At 38.4% G+C, this 21345-nt stretch overlaps 1 protein-coding gene and 2 long non-coding RNA genes across 5 annotated transcripts in view; 2 read left to right on the top strand and 1 right to left on the bottom strand.

Moving 5' to 3' along the window:
* The first annotated feature begins 3590 nt into the window (after positions 1-3590).
* LOC131500233 (uncharacterized) lies at positions 3591-17952 on the top strand. The gene is made up of 2 exons (XR_009256196.1): positions 3591-5509; positions 16078-17952. It is a non-coding gene; the product is annotated as an uncharacterized LOC131500233 (long non-coding RNA).
* Positions 9656-14045, top strand: LOC131500232 (uncharacterized). Its single transcript, XR_009256195.1, has 3 exons — positions 9656-11728; positions 11964-12075; positions 12326-14045. It is a non-coding gene; the product is annotated as an uncharacterized LOC131500232 (long non-coding RNA).
* Positions 14813-21345, bottom strand: part of ZNF404 (zinc finger protein 404) — a 27791-nt gene continuing 21258 nt past the window's right edge. For all 3 annotated transcript variants that reach the window (XM_058709104.1, XM_058709102.1, XM_058709105.1), the window contains 2 exons: positions 16575-20736; positions 14813-16346 (listed from right to left, as the gene is read on the bottom strand). In XM_058709104.1, the coding sequence (XP_058565087.1) occupies positions 19214-20736 (1523 nt within the window). In that variant the 3' untranslated portion in view covers positions 14813-16346; positions 16575-19213. The remainder of the gene's footprint in view (positions 16347-16574; positions 20737-21345) is intronic.

The raw sequence follows: 21345 nt of genomic DNA, 5'->3' as shown, positions 1-21345 counted from the left end.
GTTCGTTTAATGAAGGTATAGAAACGTTCTAACACTACCTGGTCCTTTTTTTTTTTTTTTTTTAAGTTTATTTTATTTTTTTTTTTAATTTTTTTTTCAACATTTTTTATTTATTTTTGGGACAGAGAGAGACAGAGCATGAACGGGGGAGGGGCAGAGAGAGGGAGACACAGAATCGGAAACAGGCTCCAGGCTCCGAGCCATCAGCCCAGAGCCTGATGCGGGGCTCGAACTCACGGACCGCGAGATCGTGACCTGGCTGAAGTCGGACGCTTAACTGACTGCGCCACCCAGGCGCCCCTAAGTTTATTTTATTTTTGAGAGAGAGAGCAGAGCACAAGTGGGGGAGGGAGAGAGAGGGAGACACAGAATCCGAAGCAGGCTCCAGGCTCTGAGCTGTCAGCACAGAGCCCGATGCGGGGCTCAAACTCAGGAACTATGAGATCATGACCTGAGCCGAAGTCTGCACTCAAACGACTGAGCCACCCAGGTACCCCTATCCAATCTTTATAAAACTTAAGTGAATTCCTCCTAGAGAATAACCCTATTAATGTTGCAAATGTAGGAAATCCCTCCCTCATGGCACAAACCATACTCCGTGTCCTCACAATTCCACTTCCTTACTACCTTTGGGATGTCGGGCAAAATGCTCCTCCCCTCTGGGCATCATCTTTAAAATGCTAGTGATAGTAACTCTGTCCTGTTGCAGAGATTGGGTGGATTTAGTATGCATCTGATCTTTGGAAGAATATCTGGTATGTAGCGTATGCTCAATACAAACTTGCTATTGTTCTTATTATCCTCATCATTAGTATTACTACAGTGAATTCTTAGGAAGAGAATGCTCATTGGTGTAATGAATTTAGAAAAGCTTTCATAACCACTCATCCATCTAAATTTCAGATAGTCCATTATGGATACAATTTAGAAAAACAACTCGAAAGGGTTTTTATTCAGTTTATCCCTTAAGCTGCATAAAAAATGAAGGCTGAAAAGAAATGTGGCTTTAGAAAGCGTTAAGATGTTGGGAATGTACCTCTTGAAGCTCAGAGGGTGTAAAGCAATTTGCCTGTAACGAATCCCAACAGAGAGGTAGCCAGTAGTCAAAATTCTCTGTTCACATTTCAAGATAAATTACAAATTAAAAAGAAACAAAAAGTTGTGCATTTGGGAATTCTTTCCCCAGATATTGTTAGGACAAATTTCAGACACTCTGAAAAACTTAAAGAATAGTATAATATCCATATATTCTATTTAGAATCAATAATTGTCAACATTTGGTCATATTTGTTTTCTCTGAATTTATACGTACATATATGTATGTATACTCACGTCATTTGACTTAAGATGTAGAAATTATGACACTTCCTTCCTGGACATATTAGCTTGCATCTTTTAAGAATAAGAACAGTCTTGGGGTGCCTGGGTGGCTGGTCAGTTAAGTGTCCAACTCTTGATTTTGGCTCAGGTCATGATCTCATGGTTGTGAGATTGAGCCCCGTGTCATGCTCCATGTTGAGTGTGGAGCTTGTTTGAGATTTTCTCCCTCTTCCTCTGCCCCTCCACTGCTCGTGCTTCCTCTCAAAAAAGATTTTTAAAGAATAAGCACAGCCTTTAAGACCATGGTCATACAGGAAAATTATCAATAATTCTGTAATATTCTTTTATATTAACTTTATATGTCCCAGTACTCCCAAGCTACCCTATTGCTTTGTATTTTCTTTTTATTTTATTTTTTATTTTTATTTTTAAACATTCATCTTTGAGAGACAGAGGGAGACAGAGCATGAGTGGGGAAGGGACAGAGAGAGGGAGACACAGAATCTGAAGCAGGCTCCAGGCCCTGAGCTGTCAGCACAGAGCCTGACACGGGACTCGAACTCACGAACTGTGAGATCATGACCTGAGCTGAAGTCGGGACGCTCAACCAACTGAGTCACCCAGGTGCCCCTGCTTTGTATTTTCTAATGAGCATCTCGTCTATATTCATGCATTGCATTTGGTTTTCATGTCTCTAGATTTTAATCTTGAACAGACTTAAAAAATTTTTTTTAACATTTATTTTTGAGAGAGAGGGAGACACAGAATCCGAAGCAGGCTCCAGGCTCCACGCTGTCAGCACAGAACCTGACACAGGGCTCAAACTCACAAATCGTGAGATCATGACCTGAGCTGAAGTCGGATGCCTAACCGACTGGACCATTCAGGCACCCCCTTGAACAGACTTTTTGAAAATTAAGGAAAGCTGGTTTGTAGAATCCCATGCATTCTAGATTTGTTTCTTCCCTCGTGGTGAAATTTAAGTGTGCCTCTGTCCTTTGTACCTCTGATAAAGTCAAGTTAGAGCCAGAAGCTTAAACATTTTTGGCCAAATACATCATAGGTGGTGATAGGTACTTCATGTTGCAACACACCAGAGACACTTGCCAAAACTAAGTTTGCTCATTTGATTCCGATGGTGACTGCTAGAGCTCCCCATCATAAAGGTCCATTATACAACTACTTGGCCAACTACTTTTGAAAATGTAGTCCTATCATATGTATATATAAGTTCTGAATTAAAGAGAACATTGAAACAATTATAGGTTGTTCGAAAAGTGATGATGAAATTGCGTATCAGAACTTGTAGAATGTGCCTGAAGCTCTGTTCCTTGGAAAATGCCTTTTAAAGTGTCTTGGAGAAAACCAAGATGCATCTGGCCAAATGGAGGGCCAGACCTATGCCTCGTTTTCCCCAGTATCTACATGGTCCCTGTCACACTGAACTAAGAAGCTATCAAAATAACAAACCCTAAGCCAATATACAGAAACCATTTATACCACTAAAATTGTCCCAGAACTTCTGAAGTTATGTGTCAAAAATTACCAGTACTGAATAGTGCTTGAGAAATCGTGGGAATCCCTGGTTAAAAAAGCTGATGAAGTAGCACTTACTAAATCTCTCAAGGAAAAATCAAACGCACCGTATCAATTTATTGGAAAACTAAAGAGTATTCTAGTGAATGAAGTTGTTCAACTTCCTTTAAGTTGGTGTATCTCAAACTTTGCCATGGAAATACAGATTCCCATTATGTATTTCCATCTTAGGGATATGAAACTATTGGGAAATGCTGCCGTAACTAGAGGCCCTAAAGTTGGGCATTTCAGTCACCAAACCTGCCTGGGAGCTATGAGGGAATGGGCAGTCAGCATGATGCTCTCCAACAATTGCCTTCTAATGTTTTCTCTTACTCGTGAGTAAAAATCTTTGTTGTAGCTAAGTCGAAATGGCTCCTGAGTCTTACCAAATGTCATTTCATCATCCCTTCCTGCAACGTATAGTATTTAATTTGTTAACATGATAATTTATATTGACAGATTCTCTTGAATCTTTTTCCCATTCCCAGATAAACCCAGGTTAATTGTGTGTATATTTTGATGTATTTTATTTGATATATTTATTTTACTTTGATATATATTTTGTATGTATTTTGGTGCACTGCTGGATTTCGTTTGCTCCCACTTAGAATATTGAGATTTTATGAGTGAGACTACATAATAGTGTTATTTTTAAGGTATACACGCGCGCGCACACACACACACACACACACACACACACTTGTATTGCAATTACCTGTTCTTTAAAACTGTATTGGGGTGTTTTGAATTGGAGATCTTTAATCACATTTCTAGTTCTATCTGTTGATTTTTCTTGTCTTTGAATTCTGCTTTGGACACAACAAATTCAGAGTGCCCAGCATAGTTCCTTTAAGGAGACTTTTCAGCCATGTAGTACCGGTCACGATCCACATAAACGAGCATTCCAACATGGCCCCTCATTGAAAACCCTTCATTATGTGTTCTTGGGAATACTATGTTGGGAAGTCAGAGCTCCTCATCAGACTATTATGATCATACTTGTACATGTCTTTCTCCATATACTGGAAGTGGAGTTGTTTGGGTTTGGTCAGGGATATGCTTGTGTTCAACTTTAATTCTTCTAAATACATTCCCAAACAAGTGTACCAACTGGCACTCCCACCAACAGTTGTATGAATGTTCTGCTTTCTCTGTATCCTTGACAACATTTGGCATCAGTTTAAAACAATGTTTGCTACTCTGGTAAGTATCATGGTTTGCGTTTCCTTTTTTTTTTTTTTTTTCTGATTATTTATTAGCTGTTTGGATATTCTTGCAATTTCTCTACTCCTTGCTCCTGACATTGGATGCATTAGGTGTATCTGGTTTCACAAAGCATCTGTAAGACATGTAGAGCAGGATGTAACACCTGGGCAGTGATAGGCAGTGACTCTGTGTGTGTGTGTGTGTGTGTGTGTGTGTGTGTGTGTGTGTGTTCATCCCCCAGCAGACATGAGCTGGGTGATGGCTGTGGTGGAATCAGTTTTATCTTTCCCTCTCTAGCTCCCAATATGGGCCATGACCCTTAGTTATTTGATGTAGTTAGGATATACTCAGCAAAAATCAGAATACCAAACTAGCTGAAGCAATGAGGAAGTATACTGAGTCAAATAACAGGCTCTTGGGAGGAGAGGAGTTTCCAGAGATTTTTGATTCATCAGCAAAAGGAAGTATTCAGAGACGCAGATTCTCTTCTGTTTTTTACTATGCATTCCTCAGTGTTGACTAGGGTACCATGATGGCTGACAGACATTTTAGACATTATATACAGGCATGACAATATTCAGGGCAAAGAGTATGAGAGATCATTTTTTGTGACTTTTAGGAGCAAGGAACATTTCCCATTAGCCAACAGTGTATGTCTGCTTTTATCCTAATTGTTAAATTGGGTCACAGGTAATTTCTGAAATAATCACTGGTATTACTTTAAGTTAATCACAGACTCTTGAAGGTTTTATTTAAATAAATAGGTCAGGCTCAAAGATTTCATTATCTTTTTTTTTTTTTTTTTTTTTGAGAGAGAGCGAGCGAGCGAGCACAAGCAGGGGAGGGGGCAGAGGGAGAGAGAGAATCTTAAGCAGGTTCCACGCTAGCCCGACACGGGGCTCAATCCCATGACCCTGTTATGACCTGAGCTGAAATCAAGAGTCAGACACTCAACTCACTGAGCCACTCAGGTGCCCCTTCGTTATCTTTTTATGCATGTATGAAGAAAGAACCAGTGATCCTTTATTTTAACAATAACAAAAAATTTTACATGTACACATGTCACAAAACAGATGACAATTTAAAATTAAATGTGTATATTAAGACCACCAAACATAATCACAGACTAATCAGAGGTTTGCGTTTATTTCGCAAAGACAACAAAAATTCTGAAGTAGTCAATATTATTAGAACATTTACTAGTACTTTTCCATCATCTGATTTTTTGTGTGTGTGCAGCTATGAGGGACAGGGGAAATATTAATGGTTTAACCTTGTAAAGTGTTTTTTTTGTTGTTGTTGTTGTTCCCAGAGTCAGAGAAGCCTACTCTTTTAACTCCTGGAATTCTGTTAGTTTCAAGGATGAGAAGGTCAAGGTTGGCAATGTGGAAATGAAGTCAAAGGTGTAAGTAGAATTGGGGGGAATGTATTTGCTACGTTTATTTTTTTTTTAATTTTTTTTTGACGTTTATTTATTTTTGAGACAGAGAGAGACAGAGCATGAAGGGGGGAGGGGCAGAGAGAGAGGGAGACACAGAATCGGAAGCAGGCTCCAGGCTCTGAGCCGTCAGCCCAGAGCCCGACGCGGGGCTCGAACTCACGGACCGTGAGATCGTGACCTGAACTGAAGTGGGTCGCTCAACCGGCTGAGCCACCCAGGCGCCCCTTCATAGGGTCTCTCTTTTTTTTTTTTTTTTTTTTTCAGTATATGAGGTTTATTGTCAAATTGGTTTCCATACAACACCCAGTGCTCATCCCAAAAGGTGCCTTCCTCAATACCCATCACCCTCCCTCCCACCCCCCATCAACCCTCAGTTTGTTCTCAGTTTTTAAGAGTCTCTTATGCTTTGGCTCTCTTCCACTCTAACCTCTTTTTTTTTTTTTTTCTTCCCCTCCCCCATGGGTTTCTGTTAAGTTTCTCAGGATCCACATAAGAGTGAAACCATGTGGTATCTGTCTTTCTCTGTATGGCTTATTTCACTTAGCATCACACTCTCCAGTTCCATCCACGTTGCTACAAAGGGTCATATTTCGTTCTTTCTCATTGCCACGTAGTACTCCATTGTGTATATAAACCACAATTTCTTTATCCATTCATCGGTTGATAGACATTTAGGCTCTTTCCATAATTTGGCTATTGTTGAGAGTGCTGCTATAAACATTGGGGTACAAGTGCCCCTATGCATCAGTACTCCTGTATTCATGGGGTCTCTTCTTGATCACAACTACTGAGCTCTGAGGTTGTAGCATGAAAAGAAGCCATAGATGATATATAAATGATTGGGTGTGGCTATGGTCCAATGACATTTGACATGACATTGAATCTTAAAATTTTCAACTTCCACAAAGGACTGTCCTTTTATTTCTTCCAACACTTAAAAATAGAAAAACACCAAGGGGCGCCTGGGTGGCTCAGTCGGTTAAGCGTCTGGCTTTGGCTCAGGTCATGATCTCACAGTTCCTGAGTTCAAGCCCCGCATCAGGCTCTGTGCTGACAGCTTAGAGCCTGGAGCCTGCTTCGGATTCTGTGTCTCCTTCTCTCTCTGCTCCTCCCCCACTCATGCTCTGTCTCTCTCTCCTTCAAAAGTAAATAAAGATATTTTTTTAAAAAATGGAAAAACCCCATAACCTCAAAATGTAAAAACTATTCTTACTCTGGTGATTGGCCAACGCCAAACAAAAAAAGTGGGCCAGATTTGCCCCATAGGTCATAATTTTCTGACTCCTTTTAAAGATGAATAACTGAAAAGTCAACAATCATGCTGTAATGGACATTTTATTTGGCCTTTGGAGATGGACTTAGGAAAATCCAAATATAAATAAACATAAAATTACACATTATGATGAGTGATAATGAAGAACAAGAAGGATTTTTTTTGAGAACCAATGATGGATGATATTGGTTTAAATATGGATATAAGAAAGGCCTGTAAGAGAAATTAATAAACACACTACGGTTTGAAAGATGAGAACACATTCCTATGGCAAAGACCAGGGGGAAGAGAATTCCTGGTACCACAAAGTCCCCAAGAAAAGAAAGTGCTCGAGACTCTGAGAGGAACTGGAGGAGGTTCAGAGATGTGGGAATATCAGTGCTGGGTGTTCACCTCCTCCTCCTCCTCTGTGAAAGCTTAGTTCTGATTTAAATGTTTAAATGTCATTTGGCTGGATCCCCTTTCTTTCTTTCTTTCTTTTTTTAACGTTTATTTACTTTTGAGACAGAGGATGAACAGGGGAGGGTCAGAGAGAGAGAGAGGGAGACACAGAATCCGAAGCAGGCTCCAGGCTCTAAGCTGTCAGCACAGAGCCCGATGCGGGGCTCGAACTCACGAGCCGTGAGATCATGACCTGAGCCGAAGTTGGACGCTTAACTGACTGAGCCACCCAGGCGCCCCTGGATCCCCTTTCTTAAGAGTTCCCTTAGACAGCTTATGTGGGTCACTTACAGTAAATGGCAGAATTGCTGAGCCCTTGTATGCCTGAGATTTCTTTTGCTCTTTTATCAGTCTGGGTTCTCCAGAGAAACAGAACCAATAGGATAGATAGAAAGATAGAAAGAAAGATTAGATAGATGATAGGTAGGTAGATAGATAGATAGATAGATAGATAGATAGATGAAATCTGTAGAGTACTATATATGTATGTCAATCCATCTGTCTATCTATCTATCTATCTATCTATCATCTATTGAACCAATAGGATGGAAAGAGAGAGAGAGGTAGGCAGTCCAAGAAGTCCCAAGATCTGAACTTGACAAATTGGAGACCCAGGAGAGTCAGTGATACATATATCACCATATATAGTGCCAGTTGGAGTTTGAAGGCTAAAGCTGATGACGGTTTAATTTCCAATTGGAGTCTGAGTCAGAAAGCAAGAGCAGACTGATTGATGTCCCAGCTTCAAAACAAACACAGAATTCTTTCTTATTCAGCTTTTTAATTCTTTGCAGGCTTTCCCTGGCTTGGGTGTGGCCTCCTCACACAGGGGAGGGCAATCTGCTTTACTCAGTCCTGATTCAGGTGTTCATCCATACAAGACACCCTCACAGACACACCCAGAAATAGTGTTTAACCAAATACCTGAACACCTATGGCCCAGTCAAACTGGCAGATAAAATTAACCATCACAGCTCTGATATGATAGGGGGATTTTGGCTAAAGCAATAGATGCAATTCGTGTTCACCCTAACGATCATTGTCAGCTTTATTCCAGCGACAACATGCCTACCCCAAGGAGGGGGACTAAGTAAATTATGTTTATGCTTAATGTGTCTGGTGCAGTGCTAAAAGATTCATATAGTTAACCAATTTAAATCTAGCAACAAAACCCTGCATGTATGGTAATGATATTGCCATTATAACAAAGAGGAAAACTAGAGCTTATGAAAGTTAAAAAACTTGTCCAAGGCCCACCAACTTCCAAGAGGGGGGACATGGATTTGAACTGAAATGGTTGTGGCTTAACCACTCTTTATATATAATCTTTAATTATACAAATATTAAAGGAGGAATGATTATCTTCCTAAGGATGAAGAAACTTGAATTTCAAATTTTTATCAACTAGTTAGAATTAGCCAGTGTCTAGTATCATATATACTCTTAAAAATGCTGTTTATGTTACAGATTTATATTTTAGGGCACATCTACAATTATACAAAATTGGGGAGACCTATTTTTCTATGTAACCTGTTTTTTCTTATTTCTTGAAATGTTGTGACTATCAGCCATTATACCTCTACATAATTACTATTATTAACACCTGCCCAGATTCTCATTTTTAGAATACAATATTTTATTTGCCTATTCATAATTGTTTGCTAATATAATTAATCCTATGAAAAATAAAATTTTTTTCACTCTATCCATTACTGCAAAGTGTTCTTTTATTTTTCTGTTGTTTGTTTTTGTTTTTAATGTTTATCTATTTTGAGAGAGAGAGTACATGTGTACATTGTATGAGTAGGGGTGGGGCAAAGAGAGAGGGAGAGAGAGAATCTCAGGAAGGTTCTATGCTATCAGCCTGGAGCCCAAAGCTGGGCTTGATATCACAATCTCACAAACTGTGAGATCATGACCTGGGCTGAAATTAAGAGTTGGATGCTTAACTGACTGAACCACTCAGGTGCCCCTGAAGTATATTCTTTTAAATGGTTGCTGGATTAAAGAACATATTTTATTTTATTTTTATTTTCTTAGAACATACTTATTTTTTAAAAACTTTTTTAGAGAGGGAGAGAGAGAATTCATGATTAGGGGAGAGGGGCAAAGGGAAAGAGAGAATTTTAAGCAGGCTCCATGCTCAGCATGGAGCCCAATGCAGGGCTTGATCCCATGACCTTGGTGTCATGACCTGAGCTGAAATCAAGAGTCAGACTCTTAACCAACTGAGCCACCCAGGTGCCCCTAGGGCATATTTATTTAGGAAAGTTGTATATGGATTATTTTACACCAAATTAACTTGGAATTGATAGCACATAAAAATTATGGTACAATGGATATTATTTTTATAAAAGTTTGCCAGTTTTTAGGCTAATACGTAATATTTAGTAACGTTTCTACTCATGTCATAAATTTAGATATATTTTCATGTACACATTTGTTTTATTAAATCTCCATTTATATCCTTAGCTCATTCTTTTTCATATCAGAGTGTTCATCTCTGTATTGCTGTACATAAGCTGCTTACTGAGGTGCCTGGCTGACTCAGGCATGTGACTCTTAATCTCAGGATTGTGAGTTTGCACCCCACATTGGGTATAGAGATTACTTAAAAATAAAATCTTTAGGGGTGCCTGGGTGGCTCAGTTAAGCATCTGACTTTGGCTCAGGTCATGATCTCACAGTGCGTGAGCTCAAGCCCGACGTCGGGCTCTGTGCTGACAGCTCAGAGCCTGGAGCCTGCTTCAGATTCTGTATCTCCCTCTCTCTCTGCCCCTCCCCTGCTCACACTCTCTCTCTCTGTTGGATTATATGGTAATTCTATAATCTCTGTTGGATTATATGGTAATTCTATATTTAAAATTTTGAGGAATCATCATAGTTTTCCACAACAACTGCACCGTTTTACATTCCTGCCAGCAATGCACAAATGTTGCTGTTTTTTAACGTCTTCATCAACCCTTGTTATTTTTTTTTCTTTTTAAAACATTTTTTTAATGTTTGTTTATTTTTGAGAGAGAGAGAGAGAGAGACAGAGTGCGAGCGGGGAGGGGCAGAGAGAGACAGAATCCAAGGCAGGCTCCAGGCTCTGAGCTCTCAGCACAGAGCCCAATGTGGGGCTGGAACTCACCAATCACAAGATCATGACCCAAGCCGAACTGACTGAGCCACCCAGGCACTCCTCTTTTTCTTTTTTTAAATAGTCATCCTGCTCAGTGTGAAGTGGTATCTATTTGTGGTTTCGATTTGCATTTCTTTAATGATTAATAATATTGATCATCTTTTCATGTGCTTTTTGGCCATTTGCATATCTTCTTGGGAGATACATATATTCATTTGCCCTTTTTAAATTGGGTTGTTGTTTTTTTGTAGAGTTGTAGTAATTCTTTATATATTCTGGATATTAATCTGCCAGATAGATAACCTGAAGCATTTCCTTTGTTTCTGAGGGCCGCGTTTTCACTACATTTATAGTAACTGTTGATATACAAAGGTTTTTTTTAATCTTGGTGAAGTCCAACACATCTGTTTTTTCTTTCCTGTGCTTTTAGTGTTATATCCAAGAAATCACTGTCAAATCCAATTTCATGAAGATTTCCTCCTATGTTTTCTTCTAAGAATTCTACCAGCTCTTAGTTTTGATCCATTTTGGGTTATTTTTTGTATATGGTGTGAGACAAGGGTCCAGCTTTATTCTTCTGCATGAGGGTATGCAGTTTTCCCAGCATCATTTGTTGAAGAGACTGTTCTTTCCCCATCGAATGGTCTTGGCCTCCTTGTCAAAATCAGTTGACAGTATAGTGTATGGGTTTATTTATGGTCTCTCAATTCTATTCTATTCATGTGTATGTCTATCACTTATGTCAGTAACAGTTTTGATGATAGCTTTGTAGTAAGTTTTGAAATCAGGATGTGTGAGTTCTCTAACTTGGCCAATCTTTAAACATGCCATATACATTTTATTCAGTGCTTGTTAAGTACATGGCTTTTATAATATGCTCATAAGATCAACATATTGATCATGCAATTTCTATCTGTTTGAACTTTTTACTGAGAGATGTGTTAAAATCTCCCACTATGTGTATGGGTTTGTCTGTTACTCCTTGTAGCTTCTAGCATTTTTTTTTTGTCTCCAGGTCCATTCATTTTGTAACATCCCAAGTAGCCCCAGCATTATTGCCTTTTCAGTTAACTGTTTCATTTTTGCCCCAGTGCAGATTTAATATTCTCAGATACTCAGCTCTATAACATTTATAGAATATCTATCAGCATTTGAGATAATTTTTCTATTTTACTGAGCATTTCCTGATATTTTGTAGGATTTTTCAAGTTATCTAGTCTGCTCCAAATAGAAGTCTTCATATTATTTCATGAAGTCCTGCCAGATTCTGTTTGTTTTCAGTGCCTACCTACCTCTGCCCCCTTTACTCTTATTTCATAGCTCTTAGTTGTATGGCATTATAAGTGTCATTTTATTGGTCTTCCTTTCTTTTTTTTCAACGTTTTTTTTTTTTTTTTTTTTTGGGACAGAGAGAGACAGAGCATGAACGGGGGAGGGGCAGAGAGAGAGGGAGACACAGAATTGGAAACAGGCTCCAGGCTCCGAGCCATCAGCCCAGAGCCTGACGCGGGGCTCGAACTCACGGACCGCGAGATCGTGACCTGGCTGAAGTCGGACGCTTAACCGACTGCGCCACCCAGGCGCCCCTATTGGTCTTCCTTTCTAACTCAACAGGCAGATCTTTGAAGGGACATACATTTCAGATTCATCTCCATGTCCTCAGTAGAAGAGCTATCTCTAGGTTAAAAGAAGGTTCTTGGGGCGCCTGGGTGGCGCAGTCGGTTAAGCGTCCGACTTCAGCCAGGTCACGATCTCGTGGTCTGTGAGTTCGAGCCCCGCGTCAGGCTCTGGGCTGATGGCTCGGAGCCTGGAGCCTGTTTCCGATTCTGTGTCTCCCTCTCTCTCTCTGCCCCTCCCCCGTTCATGCTCTGTCTCTCTCTGTCCCCAAAATAAATAAAAAACGTTGAAAAAAAAAATTTAAAAAAAAAAAAAATAAAAGAAGGTTCTTGGTCCCAAAATCCTGACAGGAAATGAAATCACAAAGTGTCAGAGGTCATGATTGGAACTAATGCAAATTTAGTAAATAGTAGGCTCATGGAAGAAGTACTTAAAATATTTGTTTCTGGGCTAGGTGAGAGAAGGGCCAATCACATGTCTGAAGGGGATAATTTGGGTCTAAGAGTTCACAGGAGTATTTACTTATCCCAAGCTTTAGGGCAAAAACCTTCATCCTTACAGTGCCAAGGACTTAAGTCATGTATTTGGTTCTGTCAGGAATTAAGGTCAGGAAAGGTTAAGGACAAACAGCCGAGCCTAGACCTCAATCCTCAGACTCTTCTTTGGGTCTAGTTTCAATTCTACCCTTTGTAAGGAAAATTGTAACCCCTTTCTGCAAATTTTGAATGAATCAGGATATGGCATCTAATAGGCTAGAGTTCTGTCTCCACTCTTGAAAGAACCTAGGGTTCCCGAGGTTGGAGGTAGCAGTCCAGATTTGTGAAGTGTGAGTTGCAGAATGGAATTACTGTAAGTTGCCTAATTAGGCGTGATAAGTCAGCACCGTTCATTCATGGATTGTAGCTCCTCTTTCTCCACCTGCTTCAAAGCAGTTTTCTGTTTCAACTTCCCAAAGATAGACATGGGGGACTAATCAGTTTAAAAGCCAAGGATAGCAGGCTTTGATAATTCCAGTATCTTCTGCTAATGCTCACTGCTTATGTTTCCCAAGCTTAGAAGCATTTATTTTACTTAAGTTCCTATTTTACAGTGTTCTATAAATTATCTTAGCTCCTCTTCCCCAAGGAAGGTCTCAAATAACAGCCACTAATGCCTTTTCCTCCAAAGTTCATGTAGTCTTCCAAAATGTCATTTAGCACTATTTGAATTGTTAAAAAAGCAGAAAAGCATGTCCCTAAGGAGGGAAATATCAGTGTCTCACCCTTGCAGGTATTGAATCTTTGATGAGGTGGGAATAAACACTTACATGGGAATATTTATGTAAATTATTTGCTCTGTTTTTGGTTGAGGTGAGATAGGAACATGTGATAGCTGTTTTTAGTATACAACAACCTGGGTGAATCAGTAGAGATTATGTTCGGCTGCAAGACAGAGACAGAACGACTGGCTCAAACAGGAAAATTTTTCTGTCACCTAGAATTCTGGAGGTGGCAGTCTAAGCCTGGCTTTGTGGCTCTGCTCCAAAGTCCTCCAAACCATTTTATCCAAATCCAGGCAGCAGAATGGAGACACGGAGTAAGGAAGAAAGGGAGATAGCCAGGCGTGTTTAAGGAAGATTTCCCCAAACTGCCACACAATCTCAATGGTCTCCACTTGGCCATAACAGAAGATCCATAATAAGGCGGGGGAATCATCATTCTGAGTTATGCACATAAGCAAATAAAGAAGTGGTCATTCTTTTATTATGGAAGAAAGTGGATGAATATAGGAGATAATTAGCACACTTGGCCCTAATTCAAATATGAACCATGGAAACCATCTTCTTGGATACCAGTATTGAACAAAAACGCTAAGGAGTAAATAATTGAGGGGTGCCTGAGTGACTCAATCGGTTAAATGCCCAACTTCGGCTCAGGCCATGATCTCATGGTTTGTGGGTTTGAGCCCCGCATTGGGCTCTGTGCTGACAGCTCAGAGCCTAGAATCTGCTTTGGATTCTGCGTCTCCCTCTCTCTGCCCCTCTCCCACTTGTCCTCTGTGTGTCTCCCTCTCTCAAAAATAAACATTAAAAAAAATTTTTTTTTTAAATAATTGAAATGGGAGTTTACAGGTACACTTACAGTGTTTAAGTTTTTCTGGGGGCGCCTGGGTGGCTCAGTTGGTTGAGCATCCAACTTCGGCTCAGGTCACGATCTCACGGTTTGTGAATTCGAGCCCCGCACCGGGCTCTGTGCTGACAGCTCAGAGCCTGGAGCCTGCTTCGGATTCTGTCTCCTTCTCTCTATGCCCCTCCCCACTTGTGCTCTGTCTCTCTGTCTCTCAAAAATAAACAAATGTAAAAAAAAAATTTTTTTTTAAAGTCTTTCTGGAATTTTTGGTCTCTTACATCCCATTACGTCCTGCTAATTCTACTTAATATATGAAAAATTTTTGACTTTTTTTCCTACCATCACAGCTGTAGTGAATCTTCCTTATATGCAGCCTGGATTATTGCAGTCCCTAGTAATATTGGACAGATACTTTGTATTCAGTTTTTCCTGATGCTCCTCTCATTCCTGTCCTATATCCAATACATACTCTATGGCCACCCAATTGAACTTTCTAAGACACAAGGCTAGTTGTAACTGAGAAATTGATTTAAACTTTCTCTAATTGTAGTTAATTTAAATATACAAACAAAAGCAGTGTAGGGGCAACTGGCTGGCTCAAAGAGTGTGCAACTCTTGATCTCTGGGTCATAAGGTCAAGCCCCACGTTGGGTGTAGAGATTACTTAAATGAATGAATAAATAAAACTTTTTTAAAAAGCAGTGTTGACATATTTTGCCATTACTGACAACTTTATTGTTTTGGAAGGACTACATTTCACTTCAACCACTGCATAGATCTTATTTTTGTATTATAATGTACATGTCCTGTGTAGATGTTGTTTCTAGTGTTACACGTAATCACATCACTGATGTAGCTGATGTCAAGCCATCGATGGGTTTGTTTGGGTATTTTATGAAGACAACGTGAGTTGCAGTGATATGAAGGAAATAATAATTGGCAATTAAATATAAATACTTATTACTTTAATCATAATTAAATTATTCCAGGTTAAATAAATACGTACGAATTTTAAAAGTTAAAATGAAAGCATACTAATGGCCTGTAGTCAAATGGAAGCCAGTACTCCGGCCAGAGTAGTAAAAAATAAGAGGCTGGAAGAAGTGCTATGAATTTCACCATAAATGCCAATTGCAATTTGCTGTGAACAGAGCAAACAAAAAATTTTTGAAAATTTTTTGGAAAAAAAATTGATGAAAATTTTCCTTTCAATAACCAAAAAGAAATCGATAAAATCACTTACCTGAAAGCAGCATTAAATGGGCAACCGAAATATTTAAATAACTTTGAAACATAATCTGAGCTTATAACTGTGTGTAGCTATAAAATGGCTTTGTGTCTTACACACAAAATATCAATTTTCAGATGGAAATATAGAAAGATAAATTATTTTAGTTATGGACTTTTGTTAGGATATGAAGACTAAACATATTTTATAAAAAAAGGGGCACCTGAGTGGCTCAGTTGGTTAAGCATCAACTTCTGCTTAGGTCATGATCTCACAGTTCGTAGGTTTGAGCCCCATGTTGGGCTCTGTGCTGACAGCCCAGAGCCTGGAGCCTGCTTCGGATTCTGTGTGTCCCCCTCTTTGCCCCTCCCTGGCTCACGCTCTGTCTCTCTCTCAATAATAAATAAAAACATTTAAAAAAATTTTAAGTAAAAAAAAATTTTTTTAATTAAGCCACCAGTCAACTGCTCATAAAAGATCTTTCTAACAATATTAAAGATTAATTCAAAATTAGTAAAGCTACATATATTCTTTAGTTTTTAGGTGAGTTGTACAATATGAAATATTGCCAAATTAACACTCTGGGTACATTTTGTTTCAAAGACTTCCAAATCAAATAGAAATGTTGTCAATTTTCAGCCTACAAAATTAGATTCATACCATAGATAATTAAAAATCTTCTATATATGTCAAAAAAAGAATTTCCTCTAGATATGAAAAAAAAAAATTCTGTTACAACAGGTGGTGCTCCAGCCATGCTGTTAAAATGTGGATTCCTTGGAATTTTAAGGTAAGAGCCTAATGTCTCCCTAATTGACTTGCTTCCCAGTATGAAAAGTATGATGGCTTGGTATATACATGTAAATGTTATGAATCATTGTCACTTATGGAGCTGTTGAAAGAAACAGAAAACAATGAATTTATTTATCTTATGTTTTTTGCCAGTGCTCATTGGTTGAATGGTGGAAGAGTTATACAAAGATTTACGGTACTTTCAACTCTGAGGCTTTCTTAAAAAAAAAAAAAAAAAAAACTTGGGGCGCCTGGGTGGCTCAGTCGGTTAAGCCTCCGACTTCAGCTCAGGTCACAATCTCGCGGTCCGCGAGTTCGAGCCCCGCGTCCGGCTCTGGGCTGATGGCTCAGAGCCTGGAGCCTGCTTCCGATTCTGTGTCTCCCTCTCTCTCTGCCCCTCCCCCGTTCATGCTCTGTCTCTTTCTGTCTCAAAAATAAATAGAAACGTTAAAAAAAAAAAAACTTGGTGGGGTGCCTGGGTGGCTTAGTCAGTTAAGTGTCTGACTTTGGCTCAGGTCATGATCTTGTGGTTTGTGACTTTGAGCCCCTCGTCGGGCTCTGTGCTCTCTCAGTCTCTCTCTCTCTCTGCCCCTTCCCCACTTGTGCTCTTTCTCTCTCTCAAAAATAAATATTTAAAAAAATTTAAAAATACTTGGCAAATATTTCATAATCAAGACCCCCAAAATGACAGTGTGATCTGCTTTCTCACAAGTATCACACTGCATTTGAACAAACAAAATCTGAAATTCCAAGGAAAGGAAAAACTGTTTTTATGACTTAGCTAAAAGGGTAGGAATATTTCCTGAAAATGACACTTTTCATAAGTTAATACTAATTTTACTAATTTTCCTATCATGAATCGATATATGAAAGATTTTCTTCAGAATCAAAAGTATTGTCAAAATATGCAATTAAGAAACAGGAAATCTTAGTAAGGAAATAGAAGCTATAAAAAAAGCACTAAATGAGGACTATAGGACTAAAAAGTGCAACATCTCAAATTTAAGACTTGATAGATAAGCTTAACAGCATAATTGAAATGATGGGAAAAAGAATCAGTGAATTTGAAGATAGAGTAATAGAAATTATCCAATCTGAAAAACAGAAAAACAGTTGAAGACAACAGAACAAGTGACCTGTGGAATAATATCAAAAGATTTAACATGAGTACTTGGAATCCCAGAAGGAGAGGCAAAGGCAGAAAAAAAAATCTGAATATGGATAAAAGTTTCTGGAATTTGGGGAAAGGCATACAGATTTCAGAGGCTCAGAGAACTCCAAACAGGATTAACATAAAACCATACCTAGACCAGCATAGTCAAACAGATGAAAAACAGAGATAATGACAAAATCTTGAAAACATGCAAAGAGAAATGACACAGAAGGAAAAGAATTCAAATGACTTCTCATCATAATCTATGGAGGCCAGAAGTCAGCGTTACAATATCTTTTTCAAAATACACAATAAAACCCATAAGTCTATTTTAAGAAAAATACTCCCTTCAAGAACAAAGGCATTCAGTAAAAGAAACTGAAAATTCATCACCGGCAGATGTGCACTCCAAGAAATGCTAAAGTTCTTTAAGGTGAAGGAAAATGATACCACATGGAAATTCAGACCATTGGGAATTGGTAACTGGAAATAATGAAGAGCACGGGGAAAAGTAAATATATGGATAAATATAAAATATGAGGAGTTTTGGGGGGGGTCTTAATTTCTTTAAAATAATAACCAATTTAAATTTCAAGTGGAATGCCAATGTGACTTTCCGTGGATTATTAATTGCAAAGAAAAAATGTACCAGTACAACGGAGAGAAATGGTGATCAATACATGAACCAAGAGACCAAACATAGTTTCACTGGTATGCCAACTGATATTGTATAATATTAAGTACACTATTACCTATGAAGTTGTCTTGTAAAAAATGTGTAATCTGAAACCTAATCAAGCCTCTAGACATAACCTTCAGTTCAAAATAAATACAAAGGAAAGAGGAAAAGTTAAGCCCACCTTGAGAAAAAGGACAAATATGGAATTAACAATATTATGTAGGTTACTTCTTCTGAGTCTTCAAAAAAGGTAAGGAGGTGGAGAGTAAATTCTTGACCAATTCTTATCAGACTCAATAAGCCAGTCATATAACATATATGAGCTTAGTTTGGTTTTTGACTTTTTAAAAATCCAGCACTTTTAGAAGATGTTCATTAAACAATCAGAGAAATTTGTAAATGGGCTGAATATTGTAAAACAATATAGGGTTATTGTTAATGTCTTTTTAGGTAACAGTGGGTTAATGGTCATCTAGATTATCCTTAATTCTAAGAATTGTATGTTGACTTTTTAGAGGTGAAGTGGTATCTAAAACATTCACTGAAAAACACAGCAAAATGATATATGTAAAATACATTCAATATGCAATAAGAATGATATATGGTATTTGTGCATCTGTATATATACATGTTCATACATATTGAGAGAAATATTAGATATTGAATTTAGGTGGAGGGCAAAAAAACATCATTGTAACACTGCTGTACCTTTTATGTAAGTTTGGAAACTTTCAAAAACTTGAGGAAAACTTTTCCAAGTCAACGTATGTCTTTGGCTACCAAATTATTAGTTTTTAATTTATTTCAATTGTAGGGAATGTGGATTGTATGTTATCTGTATTACAGAATTTATTGTAAGAAAAGTTTCTGCAAACTACTTTCTAATTTTTCAACAGCTAAATTCTCAATATTCAATAAAGGCCCAGGGTTTTTTCTTATTAACCTTCAAGGGGTTGAGCTTTGAATAAAAAAGGGTCTTGTTTAATATAGTCTATGGGATTTTGTCCAGAATGAATTATCTGAAAAAAATATGCTTATAGAGCCCTCCTTCCACATGAATTTATATACAGTAATACTAGTGATTATCATTTAAAAATCACAATACTTAGTAAACAAACACTATGTGCCAGATGCCTTTCTAAGCATTTATATTTTTATGTTAAATAACTTAATCTTTACCATAACATCATTAGGTGGTGGAATAGTGATAATGGTAAAGGATGTGCCATGGCTAAAAGGCTTTCTGACTCTCACTACATCAAGAGTTTCTCACCCCTATGAAATCTTTGATGTTGGGTAAGTTGATAGCATTGAGTAAAGGCCTTTCCACAGTCCTTACATTTGTGTGGTCTCACACCAGTATGAATTCTCTGATGCTGAGTCAGACGATCAGTACGATTAAAGGCCTTACCACATTCTTTACACTCATAGGGTTTTTCACCAGTATGAATTCTCTTATGTTGAGAAAGACCTGAGATAGAACGAAAGGCCTTTTTACATTCTTTACATACATATGGTTTCAAACCAGTATGAACTGTCTGATGATAAATCAGTTGAGAATTAAGTCTAAAGGTTTTTCCACATTCCTTACATTCGTATGGTTTCTCCCCTGCATGAATTGACTGATGTGTTTTAAGGTCTCCAACACGACTGAAGGCTTTCCCACATTGTTTACATTTATGTGGTTTCAAATTAGTATGAATTATCTGATGTTGAATAAGGTATGAATGAAGCTTAAATGTCTTCCCACATTCTTTGCATTCATGTGGCTTCTCACCAGTATGAATTCTTTGATGTTGTGTAAGTTGAGAGCCTCTACAGAAGGCCTTCCCACATTCCTTACAATCATAGAGCTTCTCACTACTATGAATTCTCTTATGTTTAAGAAGGCTTGAGCCCCTACTAAAGGCCTTTCCACAGTCCTTACATTCATGAGGCTTCTCGCCAGTATGACTTCTCTGATGTTCAATAAGTAGATAGCTGCGAACAAAGGCCTTTCCACATTGTTTACATTTATATGGTTTCTCACCAGAATGAATTTTCTTATGTTGATAAAGACTTGAGCGATGACCAAAAGCCTTCCCACATTCCTTGCATATATAGGGTTTCACACCATGATGCATTTTCTGATGTAGGCACATATGTCGGTACAATCTAAAAGTTTCCCCACATTCATTACATTCATAGGGTTTCAAACCAATATGAATTTTCTGATGTTCAGTAACGTGAGAATAACGTCTAAAAGACTTCCCACATTGCTTACATTCATAAGGTTTTACACCAGTATGAATTATCTGATGTTGAATAAGCTGTGAATAAAACCTAAAGGCCTTCTCACATCCATTACATCCATAGGGTTTCAAATCAGTGTGCATTTTTTTATGTCTAATAAAATGCTGGAGAACTATAAAGGCCTTTCCACATTCTTTACATTCATATGGTCTCACACCATTATGGTCTCTCAAATGTTCAGTAAAGTGTGATTTTTTTCTAAAGCCCCTCCTACATTCCTTACATTCATAGGATTTCTCTCTAGAGTGAATTCTCTGATGTAGAGGAAGAGATCTATGTTTTATAAATGTCATTTGACTAAAACATCCCATGTTGGGTGCCTGTTCTCTCCCAAATTCAATTCTGCACTGTGGGTCATTTCTGAAAATAAACCTCATTAGGTTGAAGGTTTTACTTCTTTTCATTGTCTCCCGATGGTATGAATTTACTTCATAACTGCTTTTTTCTGAAGATAACTTGTTGGTCTCAGTTGTAAAATCAAAGTCTGAAAGAAAATGAGAAAATAAATGCTATTTTCCTGTACTGGGGGTGAGGAGGGGCCTTCTAGAGTAAAAATAGGGATAAATTGAGAAGTATACTTACTGGAAGTAAAAGGGTTATAAAATCCTAAAATCGTGTCATTAAATTTTTAAGAGGCAAGAAGGCCTCAGGAAATTATAAAAGTTCATACGAGAATTTTAAGGTTTGTGAGAAGGCAAAGAGAAAAAGTCAGTAGTTCTCATATTTAGTGTGGGTCAAAATTACAGAGAGAGCTTTTTATATATAGTGCCTTTTAGAGATCCACTGAGACTGAATCAGATTCTGTAGGAGTAGGTTCTGGTTATCTACACTTCTAACATTATCTATCAGAGGCTCTATGTAATTTTTTCGGTGGGTTGTCTTTATCTTAGCATGAAACCTAAATACACAATCATGAATAAAAAGGATGTCTTATGGGGCGCCTGGGTGGCGCAGTCGGTTAAGCGTCCGACTTCAGCCAGGTCACGATCTCGCGGTCCGTGAGTTCGAGCCCCGCGTCAGGCTCTGGGCTGATGGCTCGGAGCCTGGAGCCTGTTTCCGATTCTGTGTCTCCCTCTCTCTCTGCCCCTCCCCC

Source organism: Neofelis nebulosa, chromosome 17 (genome assembly GCF_028018385.1).
Source record: "Neofelis nebulosa isolate mNeoNeb1 chromosome 17, mNeoNeb1.pri, whole genome shotgun sequence".
Taxonomy (NCBI): Eukaryota; Metazoa; Chordata; class Mammalia; order Carnivora; family Felidae; genus Neofelis; species Neofelis nebulosa.
The sequence above is the reverse complement of the archived record's forward strand: the minus strand, read 5'-3'. Positions and strand labels throughout refer to the sequence as shown.